Below are 19,379 nucleotides of genomic sequence, written 5' to 3' on the forward strand. Positions count from 1 at the left end.
CCTCCCCGCCTTTCGCCTGCGAGGAGCTCGGCGCCCGGGAGGCAGAGGGGCAGCATGGCGAGCAGGTTCGGGCTTCTTGGGGTGACTTGCAAGAGCCGCGCTCGCTGAGCCCCCCGCTCGGCCGTCTCCGGGCTGGCCCGAGGAAGCCCCTCGGGGCAGGCGGGGATTCGGAGCCGCTCCCGGGGCGCGCGCTTGCCTTTAGGCGACGGGGCGCGCCCAGAGCTGGCTTGAGCGGCGCTGGCAAATCTGCAAAGGGGGTCGGGAGCACCGGGGCGGCTACGGAGCAGCGACTGGGATGGCTGGAGGAGGGAGGGGGCGCCAGGTGCGCGGGGAAAGGGAGGGGTCTGGTGTTCAGGAGCCCGAACACACACCCGCCCCGCGCGCAGTACAGTTCTGCCTGGTCAGATCTGATTTCCAGGTTTTGCCTGTTCGCGAGGGGCCCTCCATCACTCCTGCATCAATGGGGGGGGGGGTTAGACTAGATGGCCCTTGGGGTCCCTTCCAGTTCCACCCTTCTGTTCTGTGATTCCATGAGCATCTGATCTCGCCATGGACGGCTTTCTCTCCTGCCCTTTGCATTGGCCCAGGGGCGCCGGGGCTGCGTGGTTCCAGTTCCGTTGGTCCGGCCAGCCCGAGGCCTTTCGCGACGGCGGCCGCCCCTTCCATGGCCAATTTGCCCCTCACAGGGCCGGATTTATGTTTGACGGGGCCCTCAGCTCCTGAAGATAACGGAGCCCTTTATATATCCAACTGTCCTTTGTCAACAACAAATTGTCGCTATTTTTTGTGTTGAATATATGCCATGCAACCTGTCCATGCAGAATGTAGGCACCCTATATATTGAAATGAGCAAACCAGTGATATTTGAGGGAGCAGGGGGGGCCATTACTTACATCATAGGAGCCACCACAACACAACACAAAACACTGTTGCTGTATGTAGGTTTTATTTTATTTGTTTTTTATCTTATATTTTGGAAATTACGTCCAGTCCCCCCCTCTAATTTTTTGTGGGGCCCCCAAGAGAGTGGGGCCCTAAACTATGGCTTGTTTAGCTTAAACGTAAATCCGGCCCTGGCTCCTCAGCAAAGGAAGGCAACCTCCTTGCTGCGCGTTCCTGGCCTTCCTAGAGCCGTCGGAGCCCCGAGGGGCGGCCTGGGCTGCGGTGCGGACTGGGGACGCGGCTCTTCCTCCCTCCCTCCCGCAGCACGTTCGGGAAACTGTGGCAGGAGTCCCGGGTGGCCCTGAAGGAGCTTCTGGCGCAGGAGCTGCCGGCGCAGCCGACGAAGCCGGAGCGGAACCGGGCGGTGTTCTTCCACACGGTGGCCACTCTCTACCTGCGCTACATCCAGACGGCGCGGCGCCTCGAGGTTTGCTACGATCAGATGGTGCAGCCGCAGAAGCGCCTGGTGCTGCGGCCTCTGCTCGAGGGCGTGCTGGGCCGCATCCTGGAGCTCAAGCAGGAGCTCGTGGAGCTGGACCTGTCCGAGTACCACTACATGGACCAAGTGCTGGAGGAGCTCAAGCTGACGCCGGTCAGTCCCGGGCTGGCAGCGGGGGGCGGGCGGAGTGCGGCGGGGAGAGATCCTGTGGGGTTCGTCCTTGCCCTCCTTCCAGGGGCCCCATAAGAAAGACCCCTGCTCTGCTCTCCTAGACGTGGCCTGAAAGGAAGAGCCTCGAAGGAGCCCCTCTCCCGAGGGCTGGGCGAATCTCAGGCTGCCTTTCGCGACAAATAGGCGAGGTTCTGCTCCTCGTGGTTTAGGCCGGGAAGGGCTGGAAGAGCGGGAGAAGGTGGTCTGGGCGGGGCTACTGGCCAAAGAGGGGGGGGTCTCAAGAAGGGGTGGCGGGAGAAAGGGGTGCCTCGAGCGCAGTGGCATCCGGGGAGACGGTTTGCGCAGGCTACGCTAAGGGGAGCCGGTCGCCTCCTCTCGGGACCCTTCCTGCCGTCCGCGGTGCCACCGGTTGGCAACAGGGGGAAGGGACCGCTCCGTGCAGCCCACCCCCGACGGCGGGACGCTCCCTCCGCGGAGCCTGCGTGGCGCTGACCTTGATGCCATTTCTGCGGCCAGGAAAAGCCTTGTTTCTCGAGGCCGTTTAAATCTTCCGTAAGCTGCTTTTAAAGTGATTAAAGCTGGCTTTAATTCGGCTTTTACGCTGCTCATTTATATGTATCCCGGCGTTTGGTGGCCTTCTTTCGGGGCTCTGTTGCCATTTTAACCCTTTGTCAGCGGCCGAAAAGCAGGGTAGAAATCAAGTAACCGAAACCGCAGGCCGCGTTTGCACCACGTGGGGCGCGTTTGGACGAGCCACCTCCAGGGTCCAGCCAGCCTGGGACTCCGCGGAAGAGGGCCGCCACCAACCCCCTCCCGCCCCCATCTCCCCCCTCTTTGCAGGCGGACATGGAGGTCCCCATTCCCAAGTACTTTCTCCTCGAGCGCGCCAAGATCCTCCAGGACCGCCAGGACCTGTTGACCGGGCTCATGAGTCAAATGGGGCCCACCAAGAGTCAAGTGGGGTCCGCCGTGAGTGCCCCCTCCCTGGGAACGGGCGTCTGATCGGGCGAAGGGCTCCTCCTGGCGCTGCCGGTGCCAGGCTGGGCTTGGACCCGAGGAGGAGGGGAGGGCGGGTCTGCAGGTCTTTCCTGGGGGGCGCGCCTGGCGCAGGGCCCAGACCGCGGGAGCTTTCTGCAGTCGCTCACGCCCTGCCCGGCCGGGATCCTTGCCCTCCGGTTCCTGGAGGAGCCCGGCGTGGCGGCCAGCGGCGTCCGACGGCGCCCTGCGCTGGGGCTCCCCGTGGCGGGCGCTGGCGCCCCGTCTGAAAAGGGCTGCCCCCTTCCCCCAGCCTCCGCGGCCCAGCATGCCGCGGGAGGAGGCGGTGCGGCTGATCCAGATGGCCGAGCGGATGCGCCAAGGCCGCCTGCGCGCGCGCTTCATGTGGGAGATCCGGAGGGACGAGGAGCGCGAGAGGAAGGTGCGCGAGAGCGGCTTCTATGAGCCCAACCGAGACGTGGCCGCCATCACCATCCAGAAGGTGAGGGGGGGGGGGCATTGCCTCCAGGGAGGAGGGGGGGGCTGTTCCCTAAGGACTCTTCCCCTAGGACCACAAGAGGCGGGTGGCCTTTCGAGGCAGCGCAGACTTCCCTCTTCCCCAGCGCAAAGGGACAGGACTAGCCTCCCCTGCCTTACTCCGCCGCTCTCCAGCTGCGACTCAAGGCGCTGGCGCCGCCGGGGATGTGGTGGTTATGTTGACACCAGCTTAATCCGAAGGCCGAAGTCATGAATGTAGCCGAGGGACGCGCGTTGATTCCCCAAACCCACCTCGTCCCAAAGCTTTGCCTTCCGCTTTCCGCCCACCAACATGTTGTAGAAAGGCGCCTTGCGGGCCTTTTTTTGGCGCGATGCTGCGCTGAACTATGGCGAGGCGGGTGTCCTCTTGGGGGAGTCGAGTGTCAAACTGTGGGGCGCCTCATTGAACTGAGTTGTTCTTCGAAGTGGGCTTTCATAGGCTCGTGGTTGTTGCCCTCCACCTCACGCCCCACGAGCCTGGGCGGATGAGCTCCTTGGTCAGTGCGGAGCGCAGTCCGGGTGTGTCCCGATTCACGTCCCCTCTTCCTCTTCCTCCAGATCTGGAAAGGGTGCGTGCAGCGACGACTCATTAAACTATCCCGGCAGATGGAGATGGTCTTCCTTGGCATGGTGAGCGCGCGCCCCGCCGGACTCTTGCCCTTGGCGCTACGGCCCTCCCGCCCCTTTCTCCAAGGACCGCTGTCCGGCCGGCTTGGAGGGCGCGGCCCCGACGGGGCGGGACGAGGGGTCGCCACTGGGACCGCCTTCCCTTCCCGCCGGGTCCAGCTCGGCTCCTGCGCCGGGAGCGGCTTAGCCGAAGCCCCGCAGGAGGGTTTCGAGGGCCGCCTCGGGGATGGCGCGGGCCTGGCGCAGGAGGGGAGGGACGGAGGGAGGGCGCGCGGCCTTGCTAACCCCGCGCTTCTCGCCCCGGCGCGGCCCGGGCAGCCCAAGGCGCGTCCGTCTCCTGCGCCAAGCGGGGGTCTCTCCGTGTCCCCCCCGTCCCGTTTCCGCCGGGGCTCTTCCCGCCTCCTCCCCCCATTAGCGAGTGTTTAGTTCAGCGTTTTAAATAATTGTGTCCTCGGAATGATATTTAAAATCCATTTGGGGGGCAATGAGGCGGGAAAGTGCCTGGGCGCCGCGGCCGCTGCCGGGCAAGGAGGCGCCGCGCGCGCATATTACAAACTCATTACGGGGTAATTTACACGGCCGCGCTCGGCGCCCGCCTCCCATCTCGCCTAATGGCCTCGCCTGTGCCGTCGTCTCTCTCCCTCCCTCCGGCTCGGCGTGGGGCTGGGGGGGGAGGGAGAGGGAAGGTCGCCCCCCCAGCTGCTCACTGCCCACCCCGCGCAGGAGCTGGAGCCGGAGCTGGCGGGCCCCACGCCGGCCATGATCCGGGCGCAGCTGGGCGAGGAGCTGCGCCGCATGCGCCAGGCGGACTACGAGGCCGAGTACCAAGTGGCGCTCGACAACATCCGCGACACCATCTACGAAGTGGAGGGGCCCAGCATGTGCGAGGCGCTCAAGGACCAGCTGCGCCAGTGGTTCATCGAGTGCCGGTGAGCAGCAGGAGAGGGCAGGCAGCCCAGGAGAGCCCCGAGGGGCCCCGGGAAAGAGCGGGAGGCCCCTGGGTCCAAGGCTGCACTGGGCCTGTTAGTGCCAGTAGGAACAGGGGAAACCTGCAAGCGAAACATGAGCAGGAGAGGCAGTCTCCAGCCATTTCTAGCTCTCTAATCTAATCCTTTTTTTAAAGCCATAATAATAATAATAATAATAATAATAATAATAATAATCCTTCTGACTGGATTGTTCCAGCCACTCTGGGCAGCTTCCAACTGTTAACGGAGAAATCTGAGGGCTCCCTTGGACAAAAAACAAGGACACCAGCCAGGAAGACCAGAGCAAAACAGCAGCCAGTCGGCTTGGTCTTTATTGAAGACAGTCGTGACAGGACTCCCACCTGCCACCAGGTGGAACAAGATGGAAGCCCCGGACAAAAGAGAACCCAAACTTTTATTAACTGCTAATCCCCATGTTACCCCCCCAACTACATCACTCATACATCACAGTTACATCATGAAAGGGGAGGTCTGGTGGCAGTAATCTGCGCATCCTGGACCCTGCCCCATGGTTCCCCTTGCCCTCCACCAAACGCCCATCAAGTGGAACAAAAGAGATATTTACATTTCCCTGTTTCCCAGCCAAGTTCATCCCACCCTTTTGTCTTCATCTGGGTTTGTTATTTCTGGAATGGCTACCTGTCTGGCACTCAGGTATCAGGATGCCAGGAATTATCCCTCAGGCAGAGGGGCTGCTGAGGAGCTGAGCTCACAGGTCTAGATGAATTTCTGAAGTTTTCCCAGTGAGCCAGTACAGAGATACATTGATCAGTGAATTCTTACATTTGGTACCATGCAGCAGAGGCCCTTTGAATAGATAGGAAGAAACAGTGATGAAGTGTTTTGTGGGGACAAATCACAAAAGTGATGGTGCTGATTTTGGTAGTGGGCTGCATGTGTATGATATCTGTTGGAGGGGCAACACCTCCCAACCTATACATAAATCCCTGCAACAGAACATACATAAAAACCATAAAACCATAAACCTTAAAAAGCTTCCCTGTGCAGGGCTGCCTTCAGATGTCTTCTAAAAGTCATCTCCTTGCCAGTGGATGGGAGGGCGTTCCACAGGGTGGGGGCCACTACGGAGAAGGCCCTTTGGTGGCCATAGGTGCTGGTAGTTCCATAAGGGCTATCTCTTACCTGTCCTAAATCTCCCCAGCGGTAGCCCCCCTCCCGCAAGGGACAAGCTGGTTGGCTCCTCTCAGCGGACCATTGATGCTCACCCCCCCCCCCATTCTGCCTCCCACAGCGACCTGGTCGGCTCCTTCCCCGACTACCCTGATGAGCAGATGGGGGGCTGCACTGTCCTCTTTGCTCAGAAGACCCCTGAAGAGGTATTGGATGGAAGGGCTGAAGAGGGGAGGGGGCTTGCAGTGTCCCTCTGCCCTTGAGAAGGAGCCTCCTGGAGGCTGCCACCCCCCCTCCCAAGATACCCTCCCTCCCTCCCAAGTCCATTCCTCTTGGAGTCACACAGATTCTCCCCGCAGGTGCAGAATGAGCTGGAGCTGGCCGAACTGAAGGCAGAAAGCAAGAAGAAGGAGAAGAAGAAGGAGGAGAAAGACAAAGGGGAGAAGGAGAAAGGGAAGGAAAAGGAAAAAGGGAAGGAGAAAAAGAAAGCGGTGAGGAGGGGGTGGGTTCCCTGCCCTGGCTGAACTCTTGGAGTCCATCTGCTCCCTGAGAGCCCACAGGGCAGAGTCCCCAGCCCACCTGTGCGGGGCTGGGGGGACACCTTAGGGGTCTGCTAACGTGCTGGGTTTGAGGTTCTCCTCAGGAGGAAGACGAAGGCCTGCTGCTCCACCCCTCCAAGTTCCTGCCAACCATCAACCAGGGCTACCTGCGCTACACAGGTGAGGCAGGGCAGAGGGCAGCCCAGTGTGGGAGGGAAGGGGTTGACAGCAGGGGGCTCTTGGGCCACTTTGACAGGCAAAGCTGCCAGCAGTGGGTCAATGCAGTGCCCATTGCATGGGGGGGGGCAGAAGGAGCCCACTCAGTGCCAGACTAAACCCTGTTGAGGCCCCTAGGCAGACAACATCTCGGGGCAAATTATCTCCAAATACATGCTTGATTTTACCAACCAACAACTGGATGACACAAAACAGGCAGTATCTTTTGATCCTTAGTCTCGGGGCCCCTAAAAGGTAGGGGCCCACAGGCTGGGGCCTACTCTGCCTATTTGTAATCTGGCTCTGAGCCCACCCCATGGGGACAAGAGGGCATTGTCGGCACTCCAGGAGCTCCACACCCAGCCCAGAGTGGCAGAGCACCCCACTCCAGACATGGCATGGTGTTGGGCCAATCACAAGATCCCTGCATTGTTGGGGTTGGACTAGATGACCCTTAGGGACCCCTTCCAAATCTGCAGTTCCATCACTGAGCCCCAGACGTCCCTCCTTCTGGCCCAGACCTCCTGTCCTCAAGTGGGCACTGACCGCAGCCATCATGGCAAGCTGGGCAGGGCTGCTGGGCACGGCGAAGGCTGGGGGTGGGGAGAATGGGGACATCACCACTGCCTGACACCCCCCCCCAGGCTGCTGGAGTGACCAGGATGAGGCCATCAACTTTGAGCAGCGCTACCAGGAGGACCTGATCAAGGTGGACAAGCGGAAGGAGGTGGAGGAGGAGATACGGCTGCAGGTGGGTGCCCAGGTGGAGGGGCAGGCCTTGTCCTCAAAAATTCCAGGGGCCACAGAAGCTGGGCCCCTGCAGCCCTTTTCTGAGGCGCCCTCCCCTCCTCTCCCTTCCCCTGCTCAGGTGGATGAGCTGATGCGACAGGAGCTTCAGCAGCTCAAGCTGGCCATCGACCAGGAAGTAGCGAGGCCGGTCAAGGCCAAGGCCAGGAAGAGTGCCAAGGTCAGTGCAGGGGGGGGAGGCCTTTTATCCAAGGAGCATCCCCTGGGGGGCAATGAAGGAGGAGCCTGTCCTTTCTGCCCCCCATTCACCTGCCCAGAGCTGCAGAACAACTTTTTTTTTTTGAGCAGAAAAAGGGAAAGAAAGGGAAAAAGGAGAAGGACCTGACACCAGACAGGTAGGTCCCCCTCTCTTCCTTCCCCCCATTCCTCCTGGCCATGCTGAAGGTGTGGCTCCTGGGTGGGTGGGGGTGCTGGGGGCACAGGGTGTGCCTGTGGGATGTGAAACACAAGAGCAGTCAAGTACAACATTCCTAGAGTGAACATGTTTACACATGGGGAGGAATGTTTGTCCAGCCAGCAGGTCAACTTCCTGTTTCCTTCTGGGCTGGGACAGACTTCCTCTGCATGTGACAAGAGGTGGGCGTGGCCTCACCTGTGCAGGTAACGACAAAAGCACAGGGCAGAACAGCCATCTCTCTCTTTTGACTACATCCATCGAAGAAGCAACATCTGCTTAGCCAAAGATGCTCTCTTGGGAGTACAAAGGGACTGTTTCTTTATGGGATAGTTTCCAGGTGTATGTTACTTTTTTAAGCTAAGTCTGCCTTCTGGGATCTGATTGTGAACAGAATGTGAGTAAACTCTTTTTATACTTTTATAGAAGACTGTGTCATGTCTTATCTTTTATGAGGGAATAAGGGGAAAATACCCGAACAGTTATTATAGAGGCTTAAGCGAGTCTGTGCAAATATATCCGCTGTGAGTTTAAAAGGGGGAATTTTACTCTGCTAAATTGTGAACTTGTTTACACAAGATGGAAAGGCTATAATCAAACAATATATCCTCTCCTGCACCCCTGAATATTCCCAGAGTGCCATGGGGTCAGAGGCATACAAAAAGTGGGTGCAGTGGGCGTGATCCGCCCCGGGTGCCATCCCTGAAGGAGGGTGACATCGCCATGGGCAGTGCCCCTCCGGGATGCTCCCTGCTGCCGATGCCCCCCCCCCAGGATGCATGCTGCCGCTGCTAGCTCCACCTCTGCTCATCCCTATGGGCAATTCACCACCCCAGGTGCCCAAGAGGCTTCCTCTGTTACTGCATGGGATTGGCCTACACTTTTCTGCTTTGCCTTGGAATGGCTAGGAGCCCGATTGCTCACCTGTGTGCTCCCCAAGACTCTCCTCTGCTCTGGGCACCTTGGCAGAGAGCGCAAGGGACAGGAAGGGGTGCAGATACAGCTCCTTTCCAAGCGAGCCTACAGATGTCTCTGCTTGCAATAAGCTCCAGGGGCCTTCTGGCAGTTTCCTCCCTGCGAGAAATGAGGTTGCAGGGAACCAGGCAGAGGGCCTTCTCGGTGGTGGTGCCCGCTCTGTGGAACGCCCTCCCAGCCGATGTCCATGAGATGAGTAACTATACAGCCTTTAGAAGACATCTGAAGGCAGCCCTGTATCAGGAAGTTTTTAATGCTTGACATTTTATTATGTTTTTATATGTGCTGGAGGCCATCCAGAGTGGCTGGGGAAACCCAGCCAAATGGGAAGCGTATAAATAATAAAACTATTATTATTATTATTATTATTATTATTATTATTATTATTATAGCTAGTAGCCACGAAGTTTCCGGTAACCTCACTTCTCGCAGTGAGGGAACTGCCAGAAGACCCTCAGAGGAGGGCCTCAGTGTCTGGGCTGAGCGATGGAGGTGAAGGCCATCCTCTGCTCCAGGAATTTCTCTAATGACATCTTAAAGCCACTGATGTTTCCTCCTGCAGGAGTGATTGTTTTTAACAAAATTAATTTGCCCAGGCAGACAAAGGAAGTGATCTCACAGAGTTCTCTTCTCTAGCAAATTTACAGGAAAGCTCTGTGAGTCGCTGCCTGTCTGGCGAAACATGAAATGTTGCTGGGGGATCCCCCCCCCCCGCTGAGCCTTGCCTCCCACCCCTCTGTCCCTCAGGACCCTCGAGTCCCTCTATGAGGAGCTTGTGCGCGAGGGCATCATTAAGAAGCCACAGAAGGTGCATCTGGCCGATTACACAGGTGAGTCATCTTGCCTTCCACCCTGACTTTATTTCTCCACGGAATTCAAGGTGGTATCCATGGTTCTCCCTCTCTGCCTTTAATCAACTGTGGGATGTGAAACACAAGAGCAGTCAAGTACAACATTCCTAGAGTGAACATGTTTACACATGGGGAGGAAGGAATGTCCAGCCAGCAGGTCAACTTCCTGTTTCCTTCTGGGCTGGGACAGACTTCCTCTGCATGTGACGAGAGGTGGGCGTGGCCTCACCTGTGCAGGTAACAACAAAAGCATAAGACAGGGCAGCCATCTCTCTCTCCTTGACTACATGCATTGAAGAAGCAACATCTGCTTAGCCAAAGATGTTCTCTTAGCCTCCAGCCAAGGTACCTTAACCTGAGGTACCACTGTATATGTTACTTTTCTAAGCTAAGTCTGCCTTCTGGGATCCAATTGTGAACAGAATGATGTGTGAGTAAATCTTTTTTATACTTTTATAGAAGACTGTGTCGTGTCTTATCTTTTATGAGGGAATAAGGGAAAAATACCAGAACAATTATTATAGAGGTTTTAGCAAGCCTGAGCAAACGCATCCGCTGCAAGTTTAAAAAGGGGAATGTTATTCTGCTAAATTGTGAAACTTGTTAACACAAGTTGGAAAAGCTATAATAATAAAAAAAATCCTCTCCTGCATCCCTGAACATTCCCACAACAACAACCCTGCGAGGTAGGTTAGTTCGAGAGGCAGCAAGCCGCCCAAAGTCTCCCAGGGAGCTTCATGGCAGAGGGGGATTTGAACCTTGGTCTCTCCCAGGTCCTAGTCCCGCACTCTAACCCAGGCATGTCCAAGAGATGGTGTAGTGGTTAGAGCAGGCATAGGCAAACTGGGCCCTCCAGATGTTTTGGGACTACAACTCCCATCATCCCTAGCTAACAGGACCAGTGGTCAGGGATGATGAGAATTGTAGTCTCAAAACATCTGGAGGGCCAAGTTTGCCTATGCCAGCTCTAACCACTACACCATCTCTTGAACATCTATTGCTACAACAGAGCAGCTCCTCCTCCTCCTCTCCTTCCCTCTGCTGCCATTTCTTCGGTTGGACTCCCTCTGGAGGGATAGGAGCAAAATCCCCTTTACTCCAGCTCAGCCATGGAATGTGTGCCACTGGGCATGTACAGAGAACCGTTGCTCACAATCTGCCATAGAGTGGTAGGGCTGGAAGGAACCTCCTGGGGGGCTGCTGGGTCCAACCAACACGAATAGCGGGGCCTGTTCGCTTGACAACGAATGTCCCACCAAACCAACCTGCCAGAGAAGGGAGGGGACTGACAATCCAGAATGCGGCAGCTAGACTGGTGACTGGGAGCGGCCGCCGAGACCACATCACACCAGTCCTGAAAGACTTACATTGGCTCCCAGGGCATTTCTGAGCACAATTCTAAGTGTTGGTGTTGACCTTGAAAGCCCTTGGCCCAGTAGATCTGAAGGAGTGTCTCTACCCCCATCGTTCAGCCCGGACACTGAGGTCCAGCTCCCGAGGGCCTCATGGCAGTTCCCTTCCTGCAAGAAGCCAAGTTACAGGGAACCAGACAGAGGGCCTTCTCAGTGGTGGTGCCCACACTGTGGAACACCCTCCCATCAGATGTCAAGGAAATAAGCAACTATCTGACTTTTAGAAGACATCTGAAGGCAGCCCTGTTTAGGGAAGTTTTTAATGACTGATGTTTTACTATGCTTTTATATTTGGTGTAAGCCACCCAGAGTGGATGGGACAACCCAGCTGTGTGGGGTACACAGCATATATTATTGTTGTTGTTGTTGTTGTTGTTACTTGCTGAGGGCCTGTTCCTCTTGCCTCCCCTTTTCCACACCAGGTGACTTCTGCTACCTGGGCACCTACCTCCGCCAGCAGGAGATCGAGCCAATCCCCTCCACTTTGGATGTGCGCCAGAACATTGCCCTGTATGCTGTCCTGCGCCTGGGTAGGGCAGCAGCCAGTCCCCCCATCCCATAATGTGCCCCGGGTGTTGCCTTGGGTCTTGCCCTCTTTCTCTGGGTGTGGAGACCCCCTTTCTCGCCTCCCCCACAGGCTCTCAGGCTGTGCATGAGATGGCCCCCCTGGTGAAGTCCCTCCTCCTGGCCGGTCCAGGGGGGACTGGGAAGAAGATGCTGGTCCACGCCGTGTGCACAGAGACAGGCGCCAACCTTTTTGACCTCTCCCCAAGGAACCTGGTTGGGAAGTACCCAGGCAAGGCCGGCCTTCAGATGATGATCCACCTGGTGTTCAAGGTATGGCCTGGCAGGGAGGGGGCAAGCTCCAGCAGAGGTGGTTTTAGGGGAACGGGGATAGGCCATCAAATTATGGGATCGCACAAGGCGCTGGGGAAATCTAAGAGTCCAAAGTCCTCCGCTGGGTCCTGGCATTGTACCTGGCGAGGGTCACTATAGGGCTGGCTGGAAGGAAGAAGGGGAGCAAGGAAGATTTATTTCTTTATCTCATAAAACCTATACACTGCTTGATAGGTGTTTGTTTTTTCAAAAAACACACCTCATGTGGAAATGTTGTGGATATTAGGAGAGGATATAATCAGTTAAGTTGAGCAATCCAGTCTGGCTTGTCCAGATTGGATTGTTCCTGGTAAATTTCCCCTTTAGTTCCCTCTTAAAAACAATACAGTGGTACCTTGGGTTACAAACACTTCGGGTTACAGACTCCGCTAACCCGGAAGTAGTACCTTGGGTTAAGAAGTTTACCTCAGGATGAGAACAGAGATTGAGCGGCAGCAGCACAGTGGCAGCGGGAGGCCCCATTAGCTAAAGTGGTACCTCAGGTTTGTGGGAAATGTTCAGGGATGCAGGAGAGGATATATTGTCTGATTATAGCCTTTCCAGCTTGTGTAAACAAGTTCACAATTTAGCAGAGTAACATTCCCCTTTTTAAACTCACAGTGAATGTGTTTGCTCAGGCTCGCTAAAGTCTCTATAATAACTGTTCTGGTATTTCCCCCCTATTCCCTTATAAAAGATAAGACACGACACAGTCTTCTATAAAAGTATAAAAAAGATTTACTCACACATCATTCTGTTCACAATAGGATCCCAGAAGGCAGACTTAGCGTAGAAAAGTAACATACGCCTGGAAACTATCTCATAAGGAGACAGTCCCTTTGTCCTCTCTTGGCTGGAGGACAAGAGAGCATCTTTGGCTAAGCAGATGTTGCTTCTTCAACGCATGTAGTCAAAAGAGAGAGATGGCTGTTCTGCCCTGTGCTTTTGTCATTACCTGCACAGGTGAGGCCACGCCCACCTCTAGTCACATGCAGAGGAAGTCTGTCCCAGCCCAGAAGGAAACAGGAAGTTGACCTGCTGGCTGGACAAACATTCCTCCCCATGTGTAAACATGTTCACTCTAGGAATGTTGCACTTGACTGCTCTTGTGTTTCACATCCCACAAGGTTAAGAACAGTTGCAGGTTAAGAAGGGACCTCCGGAATGAATTAAGTTTGTAACCAGAGGTACCACTGTAGTGACACAACAGTCTTCTTTTAAAAGTAACCGTAAAGTTTACTTGCATTCAGGTCACAGTATTGTCCCGAAGGCAGGCTTTAGATGGTAGTTACAGGTACCTGTGTAGAGAAAAGAAGTCTGAGTTGAGCCACATGCTGGTGACTAAGAGCCAGCAGAAAATGGCAAAAGAGCAGCAATAGAGGCAAAGAGCAAAAGAGGAAGATGATTAGCCTTTTGTAGGGTCTGCCAGGGTCACGCCCACCTACCTGGTCACACAGGGAGGGTACTCCAGAGCAGGTGTGACAGGAAGTCCTCCTGGCTGGAGCAACATTTCCCTGTGTGCACACTCTAGGATGATGTGGGTGGGGCTGTGGTCTAAACCACTGAGCCTAGGGCTTTCCGATCAGAAGGTCAGCGGGTCAAATCCCCACGACAGTGTGAGTTCCCGTTGCTCGGTCCCTGCTCCTGCCAACCTAGCAGTTTGAAAGCACAAAGTGCAAGTAGATGAATAGGTACCGCTCCTGCGGGAAGATAAACGGTGTTTCTGTGCGCTGCTCTGGTTCGCCAGATGCAGCTTAGTCATGCTGGCCATATGACCTGGAAGCTGCACGCCGGCTCCCTCGGCCAGTAAAGCAAGATGAGCGCCGCAACCCCAGAGTTGGTCACGACTGGACCTAATGGTCAGGGGTCCCTTTACCTTTACCTTTTACACTCTAGGAAACAGGAAATGTTGTGTTTGTCTGCTTCAGTGAATGATACATCCCACACCTCAAAGGGGTTTGCAAAAAGCTGAGCCTCAGCCCCCTCTAGCAAAACACAAATGGTTGCTTTTGGCTGCAGCAAAGACCCACACAACCCTCCTCCATCTGGTCAACTTCTAAACGGAGCCTTGGTAGTGGTGGTGCCCCAGGGCTCTGCCATGGCCTTCCTCTCTGGAGACGGAGTGATGCAACAGTAGTTTGGGAGCAGCTGCACCAACCCCACCCCCAGCCTCACTTTGCAGACCTTCTGGTCCTTAAGGTGGGGGTCACTTTCCAGCATCTGCCCTCAGTTCTTTTTATGCCCCATGTACTGCAGGTGGCCCGTCTGCTGCAGCCATCCGTCATCTGGGTGGGGGACACAGAGAAGACCTTTTACAAGAAGGTCCCCAAAGAGGAGAAGGAGGTGAGTGAGATGGGAGAAGATGCCCAGAGGGTGACCGGGGGAGGGTGAACAGTCTTGACAATAATAGCCTTGATGTCCAATAACTTGGAAAAAGCAGGTTGAAGCTGTCTGGGGGGCACCCCAATCTGCTTCCCTGGTGGAGGGGTTCACCGCCATCTTTCTCCCTGGCCTGGGGCTAATGGGGTGACTGCTGCCCCACAGCACGACCCCAAGCGGCTGAAGAAGGACCTGCCCAAGGCGTTGAACCTGCTGAAGGCTGAGGACCGCGTCCTTCTGATGGGAACGTCCAACCAGCCCTACCTGGCGGACATCAAGGGCCTCTGCAAGACCTATGAGAGGATCCTCCTCATCCACCGGCCAGACTATGCCTCACGCTACGGTGCGGAGAGGGGCTGGGGCTGGTTTGGGGGCACAGGGTATGTTTGAGAAGGATCCGAACACTCAGCTGGTCTCCGGGAGGCGGTAGCTGTGTCAAATTCCGGGAACAAATCCTAAACTGCTGGGATGTTGTTTCTTCCTGCCTTGACTGACCTTTGGGGTGCAAAAGACCCCAAGCAGGATCTTTCATGGGGCTTAAGGACCCCACTAAGGAGGACAGAGGGTAGAGGATGCAAGTCATGGGTGGCCGTGGTCTTGTGAATCATGGACCTGTCATTGCACAGCAGCCCCTTCAGGTCAGGGAAGTTCAGGGAAGTTTTTAATGTGTGACATTTTAATGTATTTTTAATCTTTGTTGGAAGCCGCCCAGAGTGGCTGGGGAGGCCCAGCCAGATGGGTGGGGTACAAATAATAAATTATTATTATTGTTATTATTATTATTTATTATTATGTGGGTCACTCTTGCTGCTTCCAGTATACTTCTGGTCAGAGCTACCAGAACAGTTCAGCCAAGCCACCCGTAACTGTTTTCGGTTTATACATTTCGTAAAATATATACACTGCTCAATTGTTTAAAGAAACACCAAAGCGGTAGAGATGATACTAGAAAACATTGCATGAAACTATCAAGGAGTTCTGCTTGCTGCATCAGTCCAGGCACCGGGGGGCTGAGGCCACGAGACAGAAGGGGGCCTGACAGACCCCCTTCCCCCCTTTCCCCAGTGACGTGGAAGCGGCTGATCGAGAGGCACGGCGGGGTCGTCACCAGCACCCTGGACCTCAGTGCGCTGGCGAAGGTGTCGGACGGCTACAGCCAGGGCAGCATGGCTGAGGCGGTGAAGTCCGTGCTGAGCGAGAGGCGCCTCCTGCAGCTCCCCAAAAGGCCGCTGAACGCCGGGGAGCTCCTGCAGATGTTGGCCAGGGCAAACCCCATCTACCCCGCGGAGGAGGCCATGCTCAGGGTGCGTAGCCTGTCCTGCCCCCGCCCCTGGGTGGCTGGCCTCACCCTAAGGCTCCGGGAGAGAAACCCACCAGCCTCTTCCTGTCCCTTTGGGCTGGGGGTGGCCAGACGGGCCCCGTCCCCCCAGTGGAAAAGGGGCCTGAGCTCGGAGATCAGACATGCAGATGTTCTCACATTGCTGGCAGAGCAGGAAAAGAGAAAGGAGGAATAAAAAGAGGGTGGATTTTTTTAAAAAGGAGGGTGAATTTAAAAAATATTAAGGAAATGGAAAAACACAAAGAACACAGGAGCCAACTCCTAGGGGCTGAGGGGCCTTCACACACCCCAACTGAATATTTGAGGGGGCTGGGACCCCCCCAAAGTTGCCATTCAAATGTTGTGCATGCACCGTGTCATGTGATTGATTATGCAGGGCAGGGCTTATCTCCCCCCCCCCCAGCAATATTTTATTCAAATTGGCACCCCTGATTTTCAATATCCCACAAGCATTGGGCCTGAAACATAGAAACACGGAATTGAATGAAATATTTATTGCTAAAAGCTACAAGCCGTCACAATTGGTCTCAATGCCTAAAATACAAATAATTAATTTAAAACGGAACAGCAACGAAGCAAACACAGAGAAATGCGAAAATCATACCTACATAAGTTAAGCACCCCACGTCTCACACTCCCCCTTCTGATGCCTAGCACTTAACTTACTTGCAGCCAAGGCAAATTTTAGAACCTGTGGAGTCATAAATACGTTATTGCCAGCCAGCAAAATAGAGATTTGCTCAAGGCGAGGTTGGTTGGAGAGAGAGCAAAGGATGTGATCGGGAAATTTTTGTCTAGGCGCAGTGGTGTCCGAACTTTTTTCAAAGAGGGCCAGATTTGATGAAGTGAAGGACCATGGGCGCTGACCAAAGTTGTTGACCTTTTTTAAGTTGTAGAGCTTTTTTTAGGGTTGGAGTTGTTGAGCTACGTTAAGGATTGAAGTTGTTGAGGTTTTAATAAACTGCCACAGGGGCTGGATTAAACCGACTGGCTGGCCGGATTAGACCCCTGAAATGGACTTTGGACATGCCTGGTCTAGGGGATGTGTATAAAGGGCATCATAACAAATAGTGGTGTGGAGTTGGGCCCAATCCCCTGCAAGGCAGGAATAGGCAGCTGGGATCGAACCTGCAGCCTTGGCTTTATCAGCACCAGGCTCTAACCCACTGAGCTATTATTCCACCTGCTTTTTCTCTGAGCCCTGCCTTCCTCCACCCCCTTGGGCAGGGTCCCTTTCCTGAAAGTCTCCCGCCTTCTGGATCTCCTCCTGCAGGATTGGTACAGCAAGACCCCCCTGGGCAAGAAGAAGATGCTGGCCGAACAGGAGAAGCTCAGGGCAGCCGATGCGAAGGACAAGAAGAAGAAGAAGAAGAAATAGCAGGGGTGGGGAGGGGAGGGGAGGGGGAAGCAGACCCTTTGCAGCTGCAGCATAAATGAGTTACGTGCAAGGGCTGGCATGGCGCACGTGTGTGGGGAAATGGGTGTCTGCAACCCTTAAGTGTGCTCCCGGGAATCATGGAATTGTGGCATTGGAAGGGTCCCCCAAAGCACATCTAGTCCAACCCCTGTAATGCAGGAATCTCAACTGAAGGACCCATGACAGGTGGCCATCCAACCTCTGCTTAAAAACCTCCCAAGGCGGACAGTGTGTGCAGGGGTCATGGGAGACACGTATGGGTGCAGGATGAGGCCTGGAAAACCTATCATTGGTAGGGGACTCAGCCCACAGGAGAACTGGCCGGTTTCTAATGCTCCTGGGCAGCTGGGCTTCATGGTCCAAAGTGGTGAGCCGGGCCTACTGACCACAAGGGGTCCTGGGGGCCAAGGGGTGTCAGTTCAGGGAGTTTGGGGGACAGGGGCTGCCCTACACCAGGAGGTCAGGTCTGATGCATCTCCCTGGCCTTGGAACTCTCCAGAGTTAGGCCTGAAGGACCCCAGGGCTGGAGCTGCTCTGCATCCTGATTCGGAAGCTACGTGAAATAGCACTGGTCAGCCCCTGCCCCCCTCCCAGGAGAGTGATTTGGGGCTGACCCTTGAGCCACATCCAGCCCCTGAACTAGTTTGGGGACCTTCCAGTTCCATCGATTAAATGGGGAGTCAGGCACAGGGCAATCACAAATCAGCCTGAATCTGCCCCACTCAGTCTGTGCTCTGGAATCTGGCTGGATCCAGTGCACAGCCTAAGCATTTAGCCGTCTCCTGGGGGCTGGGGAGGCACCAGTCTTGTTCTCTGAGAAATTGGCTCTGCAGGGGGGAAGTGGCAAAACTGTCTGGGGGTTGACGTACTGTGTATTGTGATGCCGTTTGGGGTCAAGCAGGGGTCTTAAGCAGTGGGGGGGGGCTGCCTACAGAGAGCAGGTCCTCCTCCTCAAGTTGAACATAGAATCTCAGAATGGTAGAGCTGGAAGGGACCTTGAGGGTCATCTAGTCCAGCCCAATGTGGGGCTTGGATCCACAACCCTGAGATTCAGAGTCTCGTGCCCTACTTGGAGCAAGCCAGAAGGCGAGCGGCTCTTGACTTTGCTTGTCGCAGCCGCATGCAGAGAGAAGCTATAATTATAGATTGAGAAAACAACCAAGTTGCCTGTTGCAGTGTGGTGTAGTGGTTAGAGCGTTGGACTAGGACATAGGAGAGAGCAGGGATCAAATCCCGCACTAAAACATGAAGCTCACTGGCTGACCCTGAGTCCCTACCTCTCAGCCTAACCTACCTCACAGGGTTGCTGTGGGGATTAAATGAGGAGGGGGAGAGCCCTGAGTGCCGCCTTCAGGTCCCTGGAGGGAAAGGTGGGATAGAAATGTAATAAGCCAGTGCAGAGAGGGAAGTTTCTGGGACTAGCCTAACCAACTGATCTGGTGTCCCTGAGAAAGAGATAGAGAGAGAAAGAGGGTCAGCCTACGAGGTTGAAGATACAGGGATCGTCTGGAGGCCCCTAACTCTCTCTCTCTTAACATGCCTCTTCTGCAAACTGCCAGCCTCTTTCCCCCAGGCTGGAGAAGCAGTTGTGTCACGTTTCAAAAAGGGAGCCTGAAATGTTGGGGGAACTTTTGAGGAAAGTGCAGCAGTACTAGTGGAACGAAGGGGGGTGGACTTGGGAGTGTGTTAAAGGGCACCAGCTGAAGCACCTGCCAAAAAATTTTGCAGAATTGTCCTGCCTGGAGCTCTGGGTGTCCTCTTGCTTCAATCTATTGTGTGCTTAATTGGAAATAAAAGACATGGATGTCCTTAAATAGAACATAGACTCAGTGGTTTCCTTTTGTATCTGAGGACTGCCCCCCCCCCCTTGGCAGAAGGAGATGGCAGGTCCCTAAGCGGGTAGTAGTAATGATGATGATGATGATGATGATATATTTACTTCCTTGACATCTAATGGGAGGGTGTTCCACAGGGTGGGCGCCACCACCAAGAAGGCCCTCTGCCTGGTTCCCTGTAACCTCATATCTTGCAGGGAGGGAACCGCCAGAAGGCCTCAGAGCTGGACTTCCATGTCTGGGCCGAATGATGGGGACAGAGACACTCCTTCAGGTATACTGGGCTGAGGCCATTTAGGGCTTTAAAGCTCAACATCACTTTGAATTGTGCTTGTAAATGTACTGGGAGCCAATGTAGTTTTTTCAGGGCCAGTGTTAGGTGGTCTCAGTGGCCACTCCCAGTCACCAGTCTGGCTGCCGCATTCTGGGTTAGTTGTAGTTTCTGGGTCACCTTCAAAGGTAGCCCCACGTAGAGCGCATTGCAGGTGCCTTGGCTGCCTGATTTCATCCCTGTATTTGTTGAATCCT

The 19,379-nt window shown here is 55.1% G+C and overlaps 1 protein-coding gene across 3 annotated transcripts; it reads left to right on the forward strand.

Moving 5' to 3' along the window:
- The first annotated feature begins 4 nt into the window (after positions 1-4).
- Positions 5-17,553, forward strand: DRC11L (dynein regulatory complex subunit 11 like). Of its 3 annotated transcripts, XM_081931655.1 has the most exons (19): positions 5-65; positions 1,207-1,534; positions 2,393-2,521; positions 2,841-3,029; positions 3,623-3,694; positions 4,415-4,620; positions 5,933-6,017; positions 6,171-6,302; positions 6,455-6,530; positions 7,211-7,317; positions 7,435-7,533; positions 7,662-7,708; positions 9,490-9,572; positions 11,428-11,535; positions 11,643-11,842; positions 14,138-14,224; positions 14,426-14,603; positions 15,326-15,564; positions 16,873-17,553. In XM_081931655.1, exons 1-19 carry the CDS (start codon positions 55-57, stop codon positions 16,975-16,977), a joined length of 2,481 nt encoding a protein of 826 aa, XP_081787781.1. In that variant the 5' UTR covers positions 5-54; the 3' UTR covers positions 16,978-17,553. The 3 variants fall into 3 exon arrangements, with proteins under 3 accessions (XP_081787781.1, XP_081787783.1, XP_081787782.1); XM_081931657.1 differs by lacking the exon at positions 15,326-15,564; XM_081931656.1 differs by lacking the exon at positions 11,428-11,535.
- The last annotated feature ends 1,826 nt before the right edge of the window (positions 17,554-19,379 follow it).

The sequence above is a fragment of the Podarcis melisellensis genome (genome assembly GCF_964234715.1).
Source record: "Podarcis melisellensis genome assembly, chromosome: 12".
Taxonomy (NCBI): Eukaryota; Metazoa; Chordata; class Lepidosauria; order Squamata; family Lacertidae; genus Podarcis; species Podarcis melisellensis.

Bases quoted from the DNA above. Each gene is read 5' to 3' on its own strand.
- DRC11L (XM_081931655.1), top strand. The intron at 1,535-2,392 runs GTCAGTCCCGGG...CCCTCTTTGCAG, and splicing joins AGGAGCTCAAGCTGACGCCG to GCGGACATGGAGGTCCCCAT. The intron at 2,522-2,840 runs GTGAGTGCCCCC...CCCTTCCCCCAG, and splicing joins AGAGTCAAGTGGGGTCCGCC to CCTCCGCGGCCCAGCATGCC.